We start from the raw sequence: 15,110 nt of genomic DNA, 5'->3' as shown, positions 1-15,110 counted from the left end.
ACACATGAAAAACGAGATCTAATTACATACATACCTTCCAATCTATCTACCTAAAGCACCTCGGAGTAGCCGTTCACCCCATTGTTACTTTCCACGGTATCAATTAGACATATCCGAGAAGCTATACAGCGCAAGAGGTATGCTTTTTGACCTAATATTACCCTACCCAATCGCGGAACAAACTTTAGATAAACCTAACATACCCAACTCAATCAAAAGCTATAATCACATTAAATATTTGCATACTATGCAATCTGACTAGGAGCAGAGAGGCGCTAAATCCAGCAAGGTACAGGGCATGGATAGAAAGACATAGGCCGTCAGGTAAACCAAAGAGACAATACAGATACAGGCAACGCCTAAGCTCCCCGGCCCATATTCGACACCACCCCATATATATGAGACTGGGTATAGATAAACAGATATGGTATGTCCCATCACGACGTTAGTGGTAGTTAGTATTACAAAGATCGAAAGCGAAGAAAGGTAAATGGGGGTTTGAAAGGAAGAACCGGGGCGTATATAATTGGTTCAGCGAAAGAGGTACGCTGTGAAGAATTTAGAATCGGCCACCGCTGGGCATGGGACCGTCGTCTACGCCGCCTGCACCATTCAGGAGATTAAGACCCAGACTCCCAGCAACACCCCACATGCCGATTCTCCAACCCCGATAGAGACCCTGAATGCCCTGGCCTTGGCGTTTGCGATGGGGAACGGGCTTGCCGAGTAGTTCGCGCGCGCGTTGAGCTTCTGGGGAGGGTTGGACGCCTTCCTCATAGACAATACTCCACATGGTTCCGACAACGCCACGGTAAGTTTGTGGCGTTGGCACGATGGTTTCGACTTCTGCGGCTTGAGCTGCGGCGCCTGACGCCGTGGGACGGAGAGTGCTCACGCTGTTTTGTCGGATGCTCGGGGAGGTGAATGTGGCGATTTGCGCACGGCGAAGAATGGTTTCAAGCGGGAAGCGAACGGCCTGTTCTATACCGGACCCGATGAAGCTGAGTATGTTCCAGGTAGACGGGTGTAGGACGGGATCGAGAGCAAGGTATGATTTGAGGATTAATGGAGTGCTGGAGATGACCAAGTTCGGCAAGCTGGAATGGAGGATGGTGATTGGTACAAGATGAGGGGGGATAGTGTAGTTTGAGGTTGGGAGCTGGCGAATGGCGCGGAGGAGAGAGCGGGGTCCGTGAGTGGCGGGAGTAAGAATGAGATAAGTGCGCGCCGTGTCGATAGGAGACAAGAGCATGGCTGACAGCGAAGAGGAGATGAAAGATAGGACCAAGGCTACTAGCGGGGAGGTGGAGGTAAGAATATCGCTCGCCATGGACGGGGTGATGTCGTCTTCAGGCAATCCCACAATGGCGGACAGGAGACTGCGAATGAATGTATTTAAAGTGGGAAGTAGTAGAGAGTATACGAATGTCGCGTTGGTCGCTTTCCATGGTGATGTCGGGCCGCTGGTCGTCCAGAGCTGAGAAAGTACCTCCATCAAAGAGGAGGGGTTCTTGAGGGCGAGCGCGTGCTGCGAAATTGACTCGGACGAAGACGACGACGGAATGTAACCGCTGCGGTCTGTGATCCGGCGACGAGAACTGGGGCGGCGAGAAGAATCCGGGGACGAGACAGCAGGCGCTGCAGATGTGAAGTAACTGCTCTCATCGTCGGACGATAGGTCCTTTTTGATCTTGTTAGCATATCCTCACCTCACTACCATAAACAGCACCTACGCCTTCCTCGTCTTCATCGGAGCCCATATCATCATATAAACCATTCCTGCTTCCTCTTCCTGATCTTTGAGAGTCACCCTTGGGAAATTGGCCAGCTGCGGAATCATCGGGCACCACATATGACTGCAGTATTGTCTTTGCGACATCAAACGGCTGCGACATCAACACCGAAGTATAGCGCTTAATCGCGGTGTCAAAAGCATCTCTGACCCATCCAGAGACAGAAGGTGAGCTGTCAAGATATTCCGAATAGTCTATATCGGGGAGCAGGTCGCGCGCGGTGTTCCCGAAGACTTGGGCGGACGAAGCATTGGGAGGGGACGAGAAGGAGGCATCTTGGTCGAGGCCGATGGACGGCGGAATGTAATAAGGACGGAGCGGGTTTGGTCCGTCGCGAGATGACATTATGAGGATCGAGTTGTCTTATAATTGCCGTATTGTTGATTGGTGAGGGGCAGAGGATGAAGTCGAGGAGAAAAGGTGAAGTCGTGAAAAGTCCGGGAACGCCGCCTTCGCTCCGTCGGGATTTTTATTTCCCTGCTTCGTTGCTTTCGCCTCTGACTCGCCTGGCTCACAGCAACAGTCTTCTCCTTCTCATTCTTTCTTAGGGTTTATTTCCTTTACTTGCATTTTGATATCAATCTCTCCGCTCCAATGCCCTTCTGGAAAGACGCTGGCTTGAACGTGCTGCGGCATGCCGTCACTGGAGAGCACGTCTGCCGCTCCCAGTCAGCTCGATTTCTTAGCTATACCTCACGAGTGCCTCGCGCCTCCTGCTCACGGATGTCGATGACTGCAAGAAAGACGAATTTGCGCCGGTCCTGGAAGCAGATTGAGACACCGCGAAGCTTCTCCGCCTCGTCGCGCATGCAGCACGGTCATATCACACCGCCGAAGCCTGGGGAGGAGTGAGTATCTCTACAGTCGCCTGTCTTGCTGTCGCATAGCACTAACTGGCTAGAATTAATGTAACTTTTATTGATAAGGACGGCGAGAAGTATGATTTCCAGGTCTCGGAGGGGGACAATCTGTTGGACATTGCGCAAGCCAATGACTTAGAAATGGAGGGTGAGAACTTCTTCTGGTCTGTGCTTGTTCGCTGATACTAACCGGGGTCTTTCGTCTAGGTGCCTGCGGCGGGTCGTGCGCTTGTTCAACATGTCATGTTATAGTGGAGGATCCGGATATGTTCGACAAGATGGAAGAGCCCTCAGACGACGAGAACGATATGCTTGATCTGGCATTCGGGTTGACGGAGACTTCGCGACTAGGCTGTCAGGTACTTATGAACAAGGAGCTGGATGGTTTGGTTGTGCGACTGCCCTCAATGACTCGGAATCTGCAGGCAAGTGACTTCCAGGCGAAGAAATAAAATGACGAGACCTCGAAAGTCATGTATTGTACAATATTAGTGGAAATCTACAGCGACATCTTAGGAGGCGTAGATATAATCATATAGGGTATTCCCATCTCCATTCAAATATATTGTAGAATAAGCCAGCGGCTTCAAAACTGTACATAACTTTTAACCCGATGATACCGTAACGCCGTGGATATAACCAATGTCAGTATATGGAGACCAAGCAAATCCCTCAAGCTTCCTCGATGTTGAGCGGCTTCCCTTTCTTCCCATTGATCAACTCCAAGAACCCCTGCTTACTGACTTGGTTGACGGCCTTTTCACGCTCGCCAATGCCAACCGTACCCTTCTTTCTCTCGTCCTTTGCAGCCACCTCACCACGAACCTGCGCCGCCCGAACTGCATTGAACAGCTTTACAACACCGCGCTGGGCGATCTTGCGCAGACGCTTCTCCTCTTCGGCCACCGCACCGGCCTGTCCACTCCCAATTCCCCGAACATCGCGAACACGACCCCGATCTAGCTCCTCCTTCTTCTCGGCTCTTAGCTTGGCCCGCGCCTGATTGTCAAGTTTCTCTTCCGCGACTTGAGCAGTGGCTTGTGTAACGGTTTTGTTGCGCGATAGCACAGGGTCTGCACGGGCAGATGTCGGTAATTTTGTAGCAAGAATTTTCGATATAGAGGTGGAGAATGCAGAGGGATCGTTGCGCTTCGGGACCGTCCTTTTGCCTATGGAGTTCTCTTGCATGTCATCGTCGGAATCGGCATCATCGTCGTCTTCATCCTCATCCGCATCGGAGTCGGCATTGGAAGCGGATTCTTCATCTTCTTCAGAATCTTTCTTAGGTGCATGTTTCCGTGATTCCTTCTTCTTCGGCTGCTTCGCTGTAGGTTTCTTTGGAGCGGGTTTTCCTGTCTCCTCGTCGGAATCGGCAAGATCGACTGCTTTGAAGTCGGCGGGCTCGTCGTCGGACTCGTCGTCGGACTCTTCGGAGCTGCTGTGATATTCGCGCTGCTTCCTGAACTTCTTGTTGGGACGGCCTGTTTTGCCCTGAAAACCCTCGAGAACCTTTCTCTTCTTCTGACTCGTCGTAAGCGGCATCTTGGGTTTGTGCTTTGTTCTTGGTGAATTCGTGAATTGTTTGTCTAGGTGAAGCCTCAACTTTTTTTCTGGCTTGCGGGCGGCATACGGTCGCGCGCTCTGATTGGCTGCGGGGTTGACGTTCGATTTCGCCTCCGCTCTTGTTGCTATTAAACTACCTCTCTGCCTTCGCGGGGAACTCGTTTCCAGAGATTCCCATCTTGTTGACTGAGAGAATTTACTATCAAAATCCAGCGCAATGGTTCTTCAGGATTTGGGACGGCGCATCAACGCCGCCGTCAATGACTTGACTCGGTCACCCAATTTGGACGAGAAGGTACGCACCCCGCCCACATATCTGGGGAAATGCTGACGGCATGTAGGCATTCGACGACATGGTTAAAGAGATTTGTGCTGCCTTGCTTTCCGCCGACGTCAACGTTCGTCTCGTCCAGTCACTCCGCAAATCGATCAAAGCCAATGTCAATTTCGCATCCCTCCCCGCGGCCGTGAACAAGAAGCGAGTAATCCAGAAGGCCGTCTTCGATGAGCTCGTCGCCCTCGTCAATCCCCATGCCGAACCTTTCAGGCCTAAGAAGGGTCGGTCGAATATCATCATGTTCGTCGGTCTACAGGGTGCGGGTAAAACGACGACATGTACGAAGCTTGCCCGACACTATCAGATGCGCGGATTCAAGACGGCACTCGTTTGTGCGGACACCTTCCGTGCTGGTGCTTTTGACCAGCTGAAGCAGAACGCCACCAAGGCCAAGATTCCGTACTACGGAAGCTTAACACAGACCGACCCGGCCGTCGTCGCAGCGGAGGGTGTGGCCAAGTTCAAGAAGGAACGGTTCGAGATTATCATCGTCGATACAAGTGGTCGTCACAAGCAGGAGGAGCAGCTCTTCACAGAAATGACTCAGATCCAGACGGCAGTCACACCAGATCAGACTATTCTTGTGCTAGACGGTACCATCGGTCAGGCTGCAGAGGTGCAATCATCAGCTTTCAAGGCCACCGCGGATTTCGGAGCCATCATCATCACCAAGACCGATGGTCATGCAGCCGGTGGAGGTGCTATCTCTGCTGTCGCAGCCACCCATACCCCTATCATCTTCCTTGGAACAGGTGAACATATGATGGATCTGGAGCGTTTCGAACCCAAGGCCTTCATTCAGAAACTCCTTGGAATGGGTGATATGGCCGGCTTGGTCGAGCACGTCCAAGCCGTAACCAAAGACTCTGCCGCCTCTCGAGAGACCTACAAGCACATCGCCGAGGGTATCTACACCCTGCGCGACTTCCGCGAAAACATCACATCAATTATGAAGATGGGTCCCCTATCGAAACTCTCTGGCATGATCCCCGGTTTATCAAATCTCACCGCTGGCCTTGACGACGAAGACGGCTCGATGAAACTCCGCCGCATGATTTACATTTTTGACAGCATGTCAGCCGCCGAACTTGACAGCGACGGCAAGATCTTTGACGAAACACCCAGCCGCATGGTCCGCATCGCCCACGGTAGCGGCACATCAGTTCGTGAAGTTGAGGACCTCCTCTCACAACACCGCATGATGGCCGGTATGGCGAAGCGCGTTGGTGGCCAGAAGAAGCAAATGCAGCGCGCACAGAACATGCTCAAGGGAGGCAACAAGGAGCAGCAACTTGCTGCTATGCAGAAGCGGATGGCATCCATGGGCGGAGCTGGTGGCATGGGAGGTATGCCTGGCATGGGCGATATGGCGAAGATGATGCAGATGATGCAGGGCCAGGGCGGTGGCGGCGGTATGCCGGGGCTTGGTGGGATGGATTTGCAGTCGATGATGAGCCAGATGGGTGGCATGTTAGGCGGCATGGGTGGTATGGGAGGGGGTGGTGGACGGGGAAGGGGCCGGTAGTCGTTTGGCCTTGCCTTGCCTTGTTTTTCTTTGCTATGATCTCCCTCCGTACATTGATTCTACGATGACAAAGGTATCCGCGCATGGCTGTTCGGCGTTTATTTATTCATATTATCTTGTACTTGACAACACATTCCAATAATATCCATCCATCTATTCTATCCAGATCAGGAAATCGCTTTTGAATATAACAACATCGAAACTGCTCCTTTTTAGAACGTATCAAATTACCCAGTCCTTACTGGGATGCTCAACACCGGGCCTCATAACATCCCACCCAAACATTCTCTTCGCAATCACATCCATCCAACTATCAACAGACTCATCAACAAGAACCTCACCGGGCGGAAGCAACCCAGCGGCCTTCGATCGGGTCGTCGACCCCGCAGGCTGCGCCTTAGCCTCCGAGGTCAAACTCAGGGGTACATTTAATCTATACTTCCAGATCACACTCTCATCAATATACAGCGAGAACGTCAAAACGGAGCTCGGCACATCATCGACAACAGAATTTTTGATATCAACGAGGCCGTACTTCGTGTTCCCGTCGGGGAGGTACTTAATGGGGACGTCGTCCGGCCCAGACTGGTAGTATGTGCGGATGGGGACGTAGAACATGTTCAGCGGCCCCGTACAGAACTCAACTAGGTCTTCGCCGGTTTCGAAACCCTTTTTCTCCTCGGATGTCTGCTTCGGTTGATCGGGGAGCGGCGGGAATCGCGTAGCTGCGAACTCGTGCCGGTCGCCTGAAAGGAGCACGACTCTGATTCCCAACTCTCGTTGCGCGGCACGCATTGCGTCGAAGACGACGCGGCGCTCGGAGAGGAACCCGCCCCATGTATCTGCTGTGCCGGCGTGCCAGTTGCGGGTGAAGGGGACGCTAGAAGAGACGATCTTCCAGCGGACGTGAGGGGTTTCTGGGCGGGCTAGGAAAGATAGGAGAGCGTGGAGTTGGGCTTTGCCGAGGATTGTCCCCTCGGATGGGGAGCGGTAGGAGCGGGTGTCTGTTAGGAAAAAGGCGGCGGGGCCGTTGGTGAAGGTTGTATAGGACGACTTGGTGTTGTCTGTCTTTGTGTCCGGGGCCGGCGGGTTGACGGAGGCGTGGTAGTGGAGGTAGGGGTCTATAGCGGCTGGGTATGGTGCTGTGGTGTTTCCATTGTTCCAGTCATTCGCGATCTCGTGGTCATCCAGAGTATGAATCCAGGGGAGGTGAATTGCTGGCGGTTTCCACGACGGGGACGAGTATACCCGACGGTATTCGCTGCGGTAGTGGTTGACGGAGGAACCAAAGCGCTGAGGGACGTCAATGTAGATGAAGTCGCCTAGGAAAAGCATGAACGACGGCAGGACCGGAAGAGAGGAGACAGTTTTGGTCATTTTTTCGAGACCCGGTATACGCAGCGGATGACGTCGGATGTCATAGGGGAAGTTAGGCTTCATGCAACTGGAGGTTAAGAAGCTAAGCTTGCTGGCAGCGGAAGAATCAGGGGCTGGGTTAGTGGCGAAGAAGCCGGTCTGATTGTTGGACAGAGCATAGTTATAGTATGATGAGGGACTCAAGTTGGTAAAGGTGACAGTCCTCGTAAAGTCCGTCGACTCGCCCAATGCGTCGATTGTGGCTGCCTGGATCCAAGAGGCAGGGTCATCATCCTGGGCCCCCTTGTACGAGACAGTCAATGGTAGCTGTGCAACATCAGGCTCGCGAATGAGTAGCTCGGCCGAATTGTGTGTGATATGTCCAACGCGGGAGAAACGCAGGTCGGCGGTAGGGTAGAGGATGAAGCCGCGCAGGAGAAAGTCCGCGGTGAATAAGCCGCAAAGCAGATTGATCAGGACAGCGAGACGCGTCGCCCACGATTGACGGCAGGGAACACCGGTAAGGAGGGATTTGACAACGCCACTGTTGTACTTTTTAGGTGAGGAGGTATAGATGGATGTGAAATAAATGGCGAGCGAGGTGAAGACTACAGGAGGGAAAACATGGCCGGGGATCTGGAGCTCGAGTCAGCAATTGTATGCGGGGGTAAAAGGGAAGAGAGGTATACCCAGCGAAGAAAGAGAAAGGAGGAGAGACGGAGCAGAATAGAGCTGGTAATGGTCAACATGATGCTACATCGCACGCGCGCAGATACATAAGCAAGAAAGAAACGAAGCTTGCCGGTTATTGCTCGAAGGAGGCGGAAGAAGAGGCGGAGGTAAGCACAGTCGCCGATCAGATGATGTCATTCGGGAATAGCTTCAATCTATCCCAATCGGGAAATCAGCAGATCCCGTGCTTTTTGCAATACAGTCTTCATTCCCATGTTCAAAGACATCTGCGCAGCCCATTCCCACGGTCGCTCTCTCTGCCCGGGCAATGCATTAAAGTACTCCCAGCCCATCACGCCGCCGAAATTCGGGAACCGTTCCACCAACATCGCTAATACAGGCCCAATCACCTCCTGCCGCACATATCCCTGCGATCCATTGCCTGGATTCGTCAAGAGACCGTACACAACCCTCGCCGCAGACCAGCCTTGTGCCACGATAGTCGCGTACATGCGAGGATCTTCCGCAGGGCCCCAGCCGTTGTAGAACTGGGCGTTGTACCACGCAATGCTACCGGCACGTTGCTGCTCTAGTTGACGATAATCAAACCCAGAAAGGTTTCCGAGCCCCAGCAGGGCCGCTGCTACCGGGGCAAGTGTGATAATAAACCCTTCACCCAGGTCGGCCTTGAGCCGGTCAATAAGGCGCACAATGCCAGGCAAAGACATGGGTTCTTCGACATCAAGATCCATTCCATCCAATCCGTGTCGGCGGATCATGGCCAAAAGAGGTACATAGTATTCCTCGAATTGAGCGTCGTTGCCGTCTAGGCACGAGAAGGTACCCCTCGCCGCGCCCCCAAGCATGCCCATCACCTTGACGCCGCTCTGCTGGAGTATAGGCACTTCGGCCCACATCTCATCGTACATGGAATGAGTGGGAGGGTCATCGTTTAGAGTGATGCGCTCCGGATTAGGGGCGTTGAGGTGGAAGGCAGCAAGAATGACGTGGGTGATGCCAGTGTGATTGTTCAAGAGGGGGAGCAGAGACACATAGGGTCCGCGATCGGGGCGCAATGTCTGATGGTAAAGCACAATGCGATGCGGATATGAAGGGGGAGGGATTGGAGGCATTTTTCTGGTGTTTCTAGGAGAGGGGTCTGCTATACGGTGGAGAGGACTCGAGCTATCCAGGAGTATGAGGGGTAATCGGACAACCCTAAAGCCCTATATAGACAGCCTCCGATGCATGGAACAATGTGTCTAACAACTACAGCTCTCAAAGCTAGGTAGTCACCCGATCGTATTGAATTTACTATTCTCACATGAGCAGACTCGTCTTCTGATCGCATTTTCATCTTCGTCACGACGTCCGAAGTTGAGGCGGCGACGGTACTAACCCAAAGCGGCATATCATCAACAACGGCAGCCTTGGCTTTCAGGCATCCCCGCGCGTCGCGTTTCGTCCGCTCGCAAACTGACAACCATCACCTTCACTTCATCTCCTATTAATGCGCCGTCTTACCTCTGCCTGATCATCAATATTACTTGACGACATTTATTCCCATTCTTGAACCCCCATGTAAACGCTGTGACTATTATGGCCAATACAACAACCCACGATACTGTCGGCGCATCCACCTTGGCCGTTCCCTACTTTTCCCCTGCGTCTCCGACTCCCGATGAACAACCCCCAATCGACTCTCCCGACCGTCTTCCAAACCCAGTCAGTAGCCCTGGGGCGCGCTCCCCGTCTGGCTCACCGCCGGCCTCCCGCGAAGCATCTCTCGATCGTGCGACCCGAGAGCTCGACGCCCGTTTCCGCGAGTACACCGTCGACTTCAGCCGCTTTCCCAGTGGACACGGACCGGACGATGCTCTAGATGAACAACCGGAGGAGGAAGAGCCGGATCGGCTCTCGGCCGTTGGTGGACCCGAGGACTTCACCGCAAACTTGGAACGATATCTCCTCGGAGAGGACGATTCGATAGACCAGGAACTTGATGACGAGGATAAGGATCAAGAACAGCCTCAAGAAGGCCTACATAGCGAGCCGGACCTGCCTCAACATGAGGGCGATGACTTGCCTGAGCGAGGAGGCGCTCAATCGCATCAGCCAGCAGTAGAGGAGGCGGAGATCGGCGAAGACAGCGAATTCGGGCCGGTTGACATGTCCACACCATCGCATCTGCTGCGCCGCACGGCAGGACCTACCAGGGATGCAACACACCTTGAAGACATTGAAGAAGATCCCGATGATGAGCCGAGTCTGGCCGCAACGCCAACAGTTCGGAAGCAGCTCAAATCTCCCACCAACAAGGAGACGAAAGACGTAGACGAGGATCTACGACGGCAAATCGCTGAGATGACGCAGGCTATCAAGGACCGGGATGAACAGCTAGAGAAGAATCGAAAGCGTGTCCTCGAAGCGGCCTCCTTTGCCGACGAGATCAAGCTCTTGCGGGCCGAGCTGCAGAGAAAGACCGACCTCGTAGAAGAAATTCAAGAGAGTCACGCGGACAGGGTCAAATCCCAACAACCCTCTGTCAACGCATCGGACTTTAGTGCTCTCCAGAAACAGATTGCCGACATGCAGAAAGACCTACAATCTCGTAATTCACATGCCGACGTCGACACTGAGCGCCAGGAGACAATCGCCATACTGCACCAACAACTATCGCTCACCCAGGAACAGCTGAGGAAGCGTGATGCAGTCTTGGATGAGACACTTGCGCAACTAAAGCAGGTCACCGCAGCCAAAGAACAGCAGCTCCACGAAAAGAACGCCGAGGTGGACAGGCTTCGCAGTCAAGTTGAGAACCAGCGTGCCGAAATCGAAAGGCTCGAAACCGACTTCTCGCGGGCCAACCGCGAATACCGAGTCCTCGAAGATCAGATGGTTCTGCTCGAAACCAAGAATCAGCCACTAGAGGAGAGGAACAGCACGCTCGAAGCCGATTTGACCCGCGCCCAGTCGCAGGTCACGGCCCAAGAGAACGCCCTCAAAGCCATGGCTACAGATACTCCAGGAGGCACGTATAGCGAAATTCTCGAGCTCATCAAAGACTTGGGACAGCCAAACACCCACAACCGGCCTTTCAGGCCCAGAGATAGCGGTGGCGATAACAGCGACCAGGAACTGGAACAAATCTACGAAGAGCTAGCCAAACTGCGCACTGAATCAAGTGAGCGGGCCGCCACAAACAAGTCTCTAGAGGCACAACTCTCGCGCGCCCAGGATCAAGCCGCTGAATCCCAGCTCCTCATCCAATCCATCGAAGCAGAGAACACCCGTCTCACCAAACAAGCAGACAACCTCAAATCCACCTTCGATAAAACACACGATGATCTCAATCATCTCCGAGCAGAGCATGCCGAAGCTCTAGAGATGATCGAACGTCTCCAAGAAGCCCAGCAGACACGAGTCCAGGCCCAAGGTCACACCCATCAACAACAACCAAGCCCGCCTTCAACCCCCCACACTAACATCAACAACATCAACAACACCACGACAAACAATGACACGGCTTCCCTCGAAGCAACCCACAAAGCCCAAATCGCGAACCTCAAAACCGCCCACGCAACCGCAATATCCGCCCTCCGCTCCGCCCACGCCGACTCAACCCGCAAACTCCGTGCTCTCCTCGCAGCCTCCGAAAAACGCGAGGCAGACCTCCGCTCTGAACTCGAGCAGCAAGACGAGGAGAATGACCAAACAACTCAAACTCAAACCAATGCCAACCACGAAGACAACGACCTTGCCAAGGACGACAAAATAGCCTCTCTAACCGCCGAAATCACCCGCTTAAACGCAATCATCACAAGCAAGGATGAAACCGCCGCAGCTATGGACGTGCGCATCGCCAAATCCGTCGAGAAGCGCGAGAAGGAGTGGGAGCGCCGCGTGGAGTTACTGCTCAAGGAGCGCGAGAGGATGGGAAAGGCGCTGCTGTGGACTTGGGGTGAGAAGGAGAATCCTGGGTTGAGATCAAGGGGCAGGGATGGTGAGCGGGAGGATAAGGATAAGGATAGGAGCAAGGGTGGTAAGGGGAAGGAGAGCGTCAAAGGCGTCGCTGCTTCTAGTGGGAGTGATAAGGAGAACGTGACTGTTGATGAGAGTGTAGGTGGAAGGAGACATGGGCAGGGGCAGGGGCAGGGGCAGGTGTATCGATACAAGTATGTAAAGAGGACGTGATCCGGGCTTTTTCTTCAACAGATCTTTACTTGACTTCTCGGGATTGGTTTGGGTTTGGGGCGTTAGGGCTACGAGATACTTATCTATTTAGCTTATGGTGTTAGAGAGATTCTTAGACGTTTCCACAGAATGGATTTGATTATGCCTTTGGATTTTCTGTAATAAAACTTGCGGATTGGGAGAGAGGACTTAAGCAAAAGAAAATGGTATTTCACGCTATAATGTAGAACAGGCTATTATTAGGCCACGGCACAAGAACCGGGCTGTAAAAAGATACGAAGAATGAGGAACACCACCCAGAGTAGATCACACGTCTCATCACCTTCTCGAGCAGGATCTTGCAGGAGATTTATGCCCTACGGTTGATTTCAACCTGGCCTAATAGCATTGTGTCCTGGCAGGTCTTCCATCACCTGCTGGCAGCTCATCGATTGATGCGCCCGTCTCTCGAATAGAGTCCAGGCGACCCGGTATAGACTTGATGCTCACGTTGCCAAAGGTGGAGCTGCGTGGCCTCCGCAAGCCGGGCTGTCGGTAGTGGCGTATGATCTCCGTCTCGTTCCTGCGGAGATGACGGCTATACGGATTCCGGTCCCCAGGTCTGGGGAAGCGTTGACTTTGCGTGTAGCGGGGCACATGGCCTTGAGGAAAGCTTACTTGGCTTAGGCCCTGAGTTTGCCGTTGTGGGACATGCATTGTGTTCATGCGTAGAGGATTGGCCTGGGCTGGACTCAGGAGGTTGGTCCGGGAGTCAAGTGTGCGGGGGGCATTGGCAGTGACAGGGGGAGGAGCGGTTTGGGTGGTGTTTGATCGGTGAATGTTGAGAGGCGCTGGTGTGATGACCTCTGGGGCATCTGCAGAATTCATGGTCGTTGACCTTGGAAGGGAGGTGCGTGCCTCAGCGTCTTGAGTAGTGACAAGAGGCTGCTCGTCCTTTGGAGGCGGCTGCGGTGACTTTGCTAGGGTCGCTGGGGGCTTGGGCTCCTCTGGCCTAGGTTCATCTTTTTGTGATTGTTGCTTTTCGAGGTCCACCTGCGTACTTGCTTCGGAGAGAGCCCGTATCTGAGGGTCCGATGACAGCGATATGGAGAACGGCAGAGACTTAGGGAGGAATCGACGGAGAGATGATGTTGATGCCTGATTCCTGGTGTGATTTGAAGGTCGCTGCAAGGTTGCACCGGGCAGCTCCGGGAGGGCCTCATTAGGAGCTTGAAAGCTGGTCTGCGCAGTTATAGTGGAAGGCGTGCGGGAAACATCTGATTGAAAGAAGTCGGATTGAGTGCCAGGGGTGACGGTTGTCCCCGACAAGTATTCAGCTTCAGCATCTGGCACTAGGCTGAATGCTAGAAAAGATGTGGGGTGTATGGGAGCAGGTTGTTGAATACTAGGAGCGGTTCCAGATTTCTCGCTGTTGTTTCTTGTTGTGGTATAGGGAGTCGGACCGTATGTCAAATCTGGATGACGGCAGACACACAGTATATCACGTTTCAGGCTCTTTTCACTGTTTAGGGTAGAAGCCGAGAGAATGCTACCGTCTCGGCTTGAGCGTTTATGATTGTAGACACCAAGCAGCCATACGTCATAGGGTCGTTCACAAAGCTCCCTAGAACAGAAATAGAGGCATGCGGTAAGGCTGGTAGAAAGTTAGTAGCTGCTCATTCTCATCAGTGTCATTGACTCACAAAGATAGCACCGAAATGATGACAACTGCTCGATGGAGGGCACAGCTGACGCCAACCTGCCAGAAGCTGCCACCGGCAGCATCAGGAAGGCAGTATGCTTGCTGGGAGACAACCACCAGACCCGCCACGCTAGCTCCTAGCCAGATGATGGTCGTCAAACGTAGGATATAGGTGCACACGATGTGGAGCACGGCTTTTTGGCTTGCATAACCAAGTACCCTGTTGTACTGCCACGCAAGGAAGCTGTGCAGGATGACCAGGGGTACCGTGAAAAATGACTTGACAGATCAGCTTTAGCTCGACAGTAATGGGACTTGTACTTACCGCTACAAGAGCAAATATCAAGCTTGGTGCCATCTTCGGGTCAACATGCTTGTTGCCATAGAGATAAAGCACAGCCACCCACTCCATAAGAGATTCAAGCATCAAGACGTAAAGAGAGATGAATATGACGACCTTCGTCCAGGCTCCGCCTCGCTTAAAAGACATTGCTCGGTACGGCATACTGGCAGCTGGCTGAGGATAGTAGAAATTTAAGGCCCTGATGCAGCCTTGTATCTTGCGATGTCTGGCAGTCACCGTGGCTCAATTTATGCACAAACAGAGAAGTATGATTCGTATACGTTCAGAATAATTAAGAAAGTTTGGTGACGGTCTTCGTTAGTGCCCACGGATTAGGGACAATGACGAGAGATACACAGAGGAAGCTGCCACGAGAATATCTTGGACAAAGGTCCAGCCGAAAACTTATATGGTCAGGCAGCTGTGTGCCTCGCACGCGTCAACGCGATTATGGGGGATCGGAATGGAGGAGCAGCAGATAATCCCCTAGACGGGAAGCGTTTGGCATCGTCGATTCATAGCTTTGGAATGCGGCGAAATGGAACTAGAGCCGAAAGTACTGGAGCTCAGGGGAGTCGGCAATGCAGTGGCCCTTTCAGCCTATAGGGCTCGTTAGTCAAGGCCATCATTGTCGACCGGTCTTCATGATGCGTTTCCCTTCGAAGAGGGTGAACAGGGCGTTTGACCAGCAGGTGCATTGTGCTGCGACAACCGCGTAAGCATTGCGTCAAATGCAGGTGTCAGGGCCATAACTGAGCCCCTGGAGAAATGTAGGAACCGAGACAG

General features: G+C 53.1%; 8 protein-coding genes across 8 annotated transcripts; 3 read left to right on the top strand and 5 right to left on the bottom strand.

The window, feature by feature from the left end:
• Positions 1-120: 120 nt before the first annotated feature.
• BDV17DRAFT_232594 (uncharacterized protein) lies at positions 121-477 on the bottom strand. Its single transcript, XM_073755814.1, has one exon. It carries the CDS (start codon positions 392-394, stop codon positions 209-211), a length of 186 nt encoding a protein of 61 aa, XP_073610568.1. The 5' UTR covers positions 395-477; the 3' UTR covers positions 121-208.
• BDV17DRAFT_232587 (mitofusin complex protein UGO1) lies at positions 477-2,288 on the bottom strand. The gene is made up of 2 exons (XM_073755812.1): positions 1,734-2,288; positions 477-1,681 (listed from the first exon to the last, which is right to left on the bottom strand). Exons 1-2 carry the CDS (start codon positions 2,136-2,138, stop codon positions 560-562), a joined length of 1,527 nt encoding a protein of 508 aa, XP_073610567.1. The 5' UTR covers positions 2,139-2,288; the 3' UTR covers positions 477-559.
• A 10-nt stretch (positions 2,289-2,298) lies between these two features.
• BDV17DRAFT_276270 (2Fe-2S ferredoxin-type domain-containing protein) lies at positions 2,299-3,189 on the top strand. The gene is made up of 3 exons (XM_073759310.1): positions 2,299-2,641; positions 2,695-2,801; positions 2,861-3,189. The coding sequence occupies exons 1-3, from the start codon at positions 2,388-2,390 to the stop codon at positions 3,103-3,105; spliced, it is 606 nt and encodes a 201-aa protein (XP_073610566.1). The 5' UTR covers positions 2,299-2,387; the 3' UTR covers positions 3,106-3,189.
• Positions 3,180-4,227, bottom strand: BDV17DRAFT_276267 (rRNA-processing protein RRP15). Its single transcript, XM_073759309.1, has one exon. The coding sequence runs from the start codon at positions 4,193-4,195 to the stop codon at positions 3,326-3,328; it is 870 nt and encodes a 289-aa protein (XP_073610565.1). The 5' UTR covers positions 4,196-4,227; the 3' UTR covers positions 3,180-3,325.
• A 15-nt stretch (positions 4,228-4,242) lies between these two features.
• On the top strand, positions 4,243-6,189 carry BDV17DRAFT_232568 (RNA-binding signal recognition particle subunit SRP54). Its single transcript, XM_073755811.1, has 2 exons — positions 4,243-4,511; positions 4,558-6,189. The coding sequence occupies exons 1-2, from the start codon at positions 4,434-4,436 to the stop codon at positions 6,076-6,078; spliced, it is 1,599 nt and encodes a 532-aa protein (XP_073610564.1). The 5' UTR covers positions 4,243-4,433; the 3' UTR covers positions 6,079-6,189.
• A 111-nt stretch (positions 6,190-6,300) lies between these two features.
• BDV17DRAFT_296064 (alkaline phosphatase family protein) lies at positions 6,301-9,239 on the bottom strand (the record flags this gene model as incomplete). The annotated part of the gene is made up of 2 exons (XM_073763209.1): positions 6,301-8,070; positions 8,367-9,239. The coding sequence occupies 2 exons, from the start codon at positions 9,237-9,239 to the stop codon at positions 6,301-6,303; spliced, it is 2,643 nt and encodes an 880-aa protein (XP_073610563.1).
• A 381-nt stretch (positions 9,240-9,620) lies between these two features.
• Positions 9,621-12,300, top strand: BDV17DRAFT_301599 (putative spindle pole body associated protein SnaD; the record flags this gene model as incomplete). Its single annotated transcript, XM_073764286.1, has 1 exon — positions 9,621-12,300. The coding sequence occupies exon 1, from the start codon at positions 9,706-9,708 to the stop codon at positions 12,298-12,300; it is 2,595 nt and encodes an 864-aa protein (XP_073610562.1). The 5' UTR covers positions 9,621-9,705.
• Positions 12,301-12,586: 286 nt separating this feature from the next.
• BDV17DRAFT_301597 (uncharacterized protein) lies at positions 12,587-14,890 on the bottom strand. Its single transcript, XM_073764285.1, has 3 exons — positions 14,307-14,890; positions 13,983-14,260; positions 12,587-13,933 (listed from the first exon to the last, which is right to left on the bottom strand). The coding sequence occupies exons 1-3, from the start codon at positions 14,484-14,486 to the stop codon at positions 12,679-12,681; spliced, it is 1,713 nt and encodes a 570-aa protein (XP_073610561.1). The 5' UTR covers positions 14,487-14,890; the 3' UTR covers positions 12,587-12,678.
• Positions 14,891-15,110: the final 220 nt, after the last annotated feature.

Source organism: Aspergillus undulatus (genome assembly GCF_047715775.1).
Source record: "Aspergillus undulatus strain CBS 261.88 unplaced genomic scaffold BDV17scaffold_82, whole genome shotgun sequence".
Lineage (NCBI taxonomy): Eukaryota > Fungi > Ascomycota > Eurotiomycetes > Eurotiales > Aspergillaceae > Aspergillus > Aspergillus undulatus.
This window is presented reverse-complemented; position numbering and strand designations above follow the sequence as displayed.

What these genes read in the sequence shown, in the direction of transcription:
- BDV17DRAFT_276267 (XM_073759309.1), bottom strand. Translation starts at nt 4,195, where the DNA reads ATGCCGCTTACGACGAGTCAGAAGAAGAGAAAGGTTCTCGAGGGTTTT.
- BDV17DRAFT_232568 (XM_073755811.1), top strand. Translation starts at nt 4,434, where the DNA reads ATGGTTCTTCAGGATTTGGGACGGCGCATCAACGCCGCCGTCAATGAC. An exon ending in CACCCAATTTGGACGAGAAG is followed by an intron (nt 4,512 to 4,557) that starts GTACGCACCCCG and finishes GACGGCATGTAG; the next exon opens with GCATTCGACGACATGGTTAA.
- BDV17DRAFT_232594 (XM_073755814.1), bottom strand. Translation starts at nt 394, where the DNA reads ATGGGGTGGTGTCGAATATGGGCCGGGGAGCTTAGGCGTTGCCTGTAT.
- BDV17DRAFT_301597 (XM_073764285.1), bottom strand. Translation starts at nt 14,486, where the DNA reads ATGCCGTACCGAGCAATGTCTTTTAAGCGAGGCGGAGCCTGGACGAAG. An exon ending in TGATATTTGCTCTTGTAGCG is followed by an intron (nt 14,261 to 14,306) that starts GTAAGTACAAGT and finishes TGATCTGTCAAG; the next exon opens with TCATTTTTCACGGTACCCCT. An exon ending in ATCATTTCGGTGCTATCTTT is followed by an intron (nt 13,934 to 13,982) that starts GTGAGTCAATGA and finishes ACTTTCTACCAG; the next exon opens with CCTTACCGCATGCCTCTATT.
- BDV17DRAFT_276270 (XM_073759310.1), top strand. Translation starts at nt 2,388, where the DNA reads ATGCCCTTCTGGAAAGACGCTGGCTTGAACGTGCTGCGGCATGCCGTC. An exon ending in CCGCCGAAGCCTGGGGAGGA is followed by an intron (nt 2,642 to 2,694) that starts GTGAGTATCTCT and finishes CTAACTGGCTAG; the next exon opens with AATTAATGTAACTTTTATTG. An exon ending in CAATGACTTAGAAATGGAGG is followed by an intron (nt 2,802 to 2,860) that starts GTGAGAACTTCT and finishes TCTTTCGTCTAG; the next exon opens with GTGCCTGCGGCGGGTCGTGC.
- BDV17DRAFT_232587 (XM_073755812.1), bottom strand. Translation starts at nt 2,138, where the DNA reads ATGTCATCTCGCGACGGACCAAACCCGCTCCGTCCTTATTACATTCCG. An exon ending in CCGATGAAGACGAGGAAGGC is followed by an intron (nt 1,682 to 1,733) that starts GTAGGTGCTGTT and finishes AAGATCAAAAAG; the next exon opens with GACCTATCGTCCGACGATGA.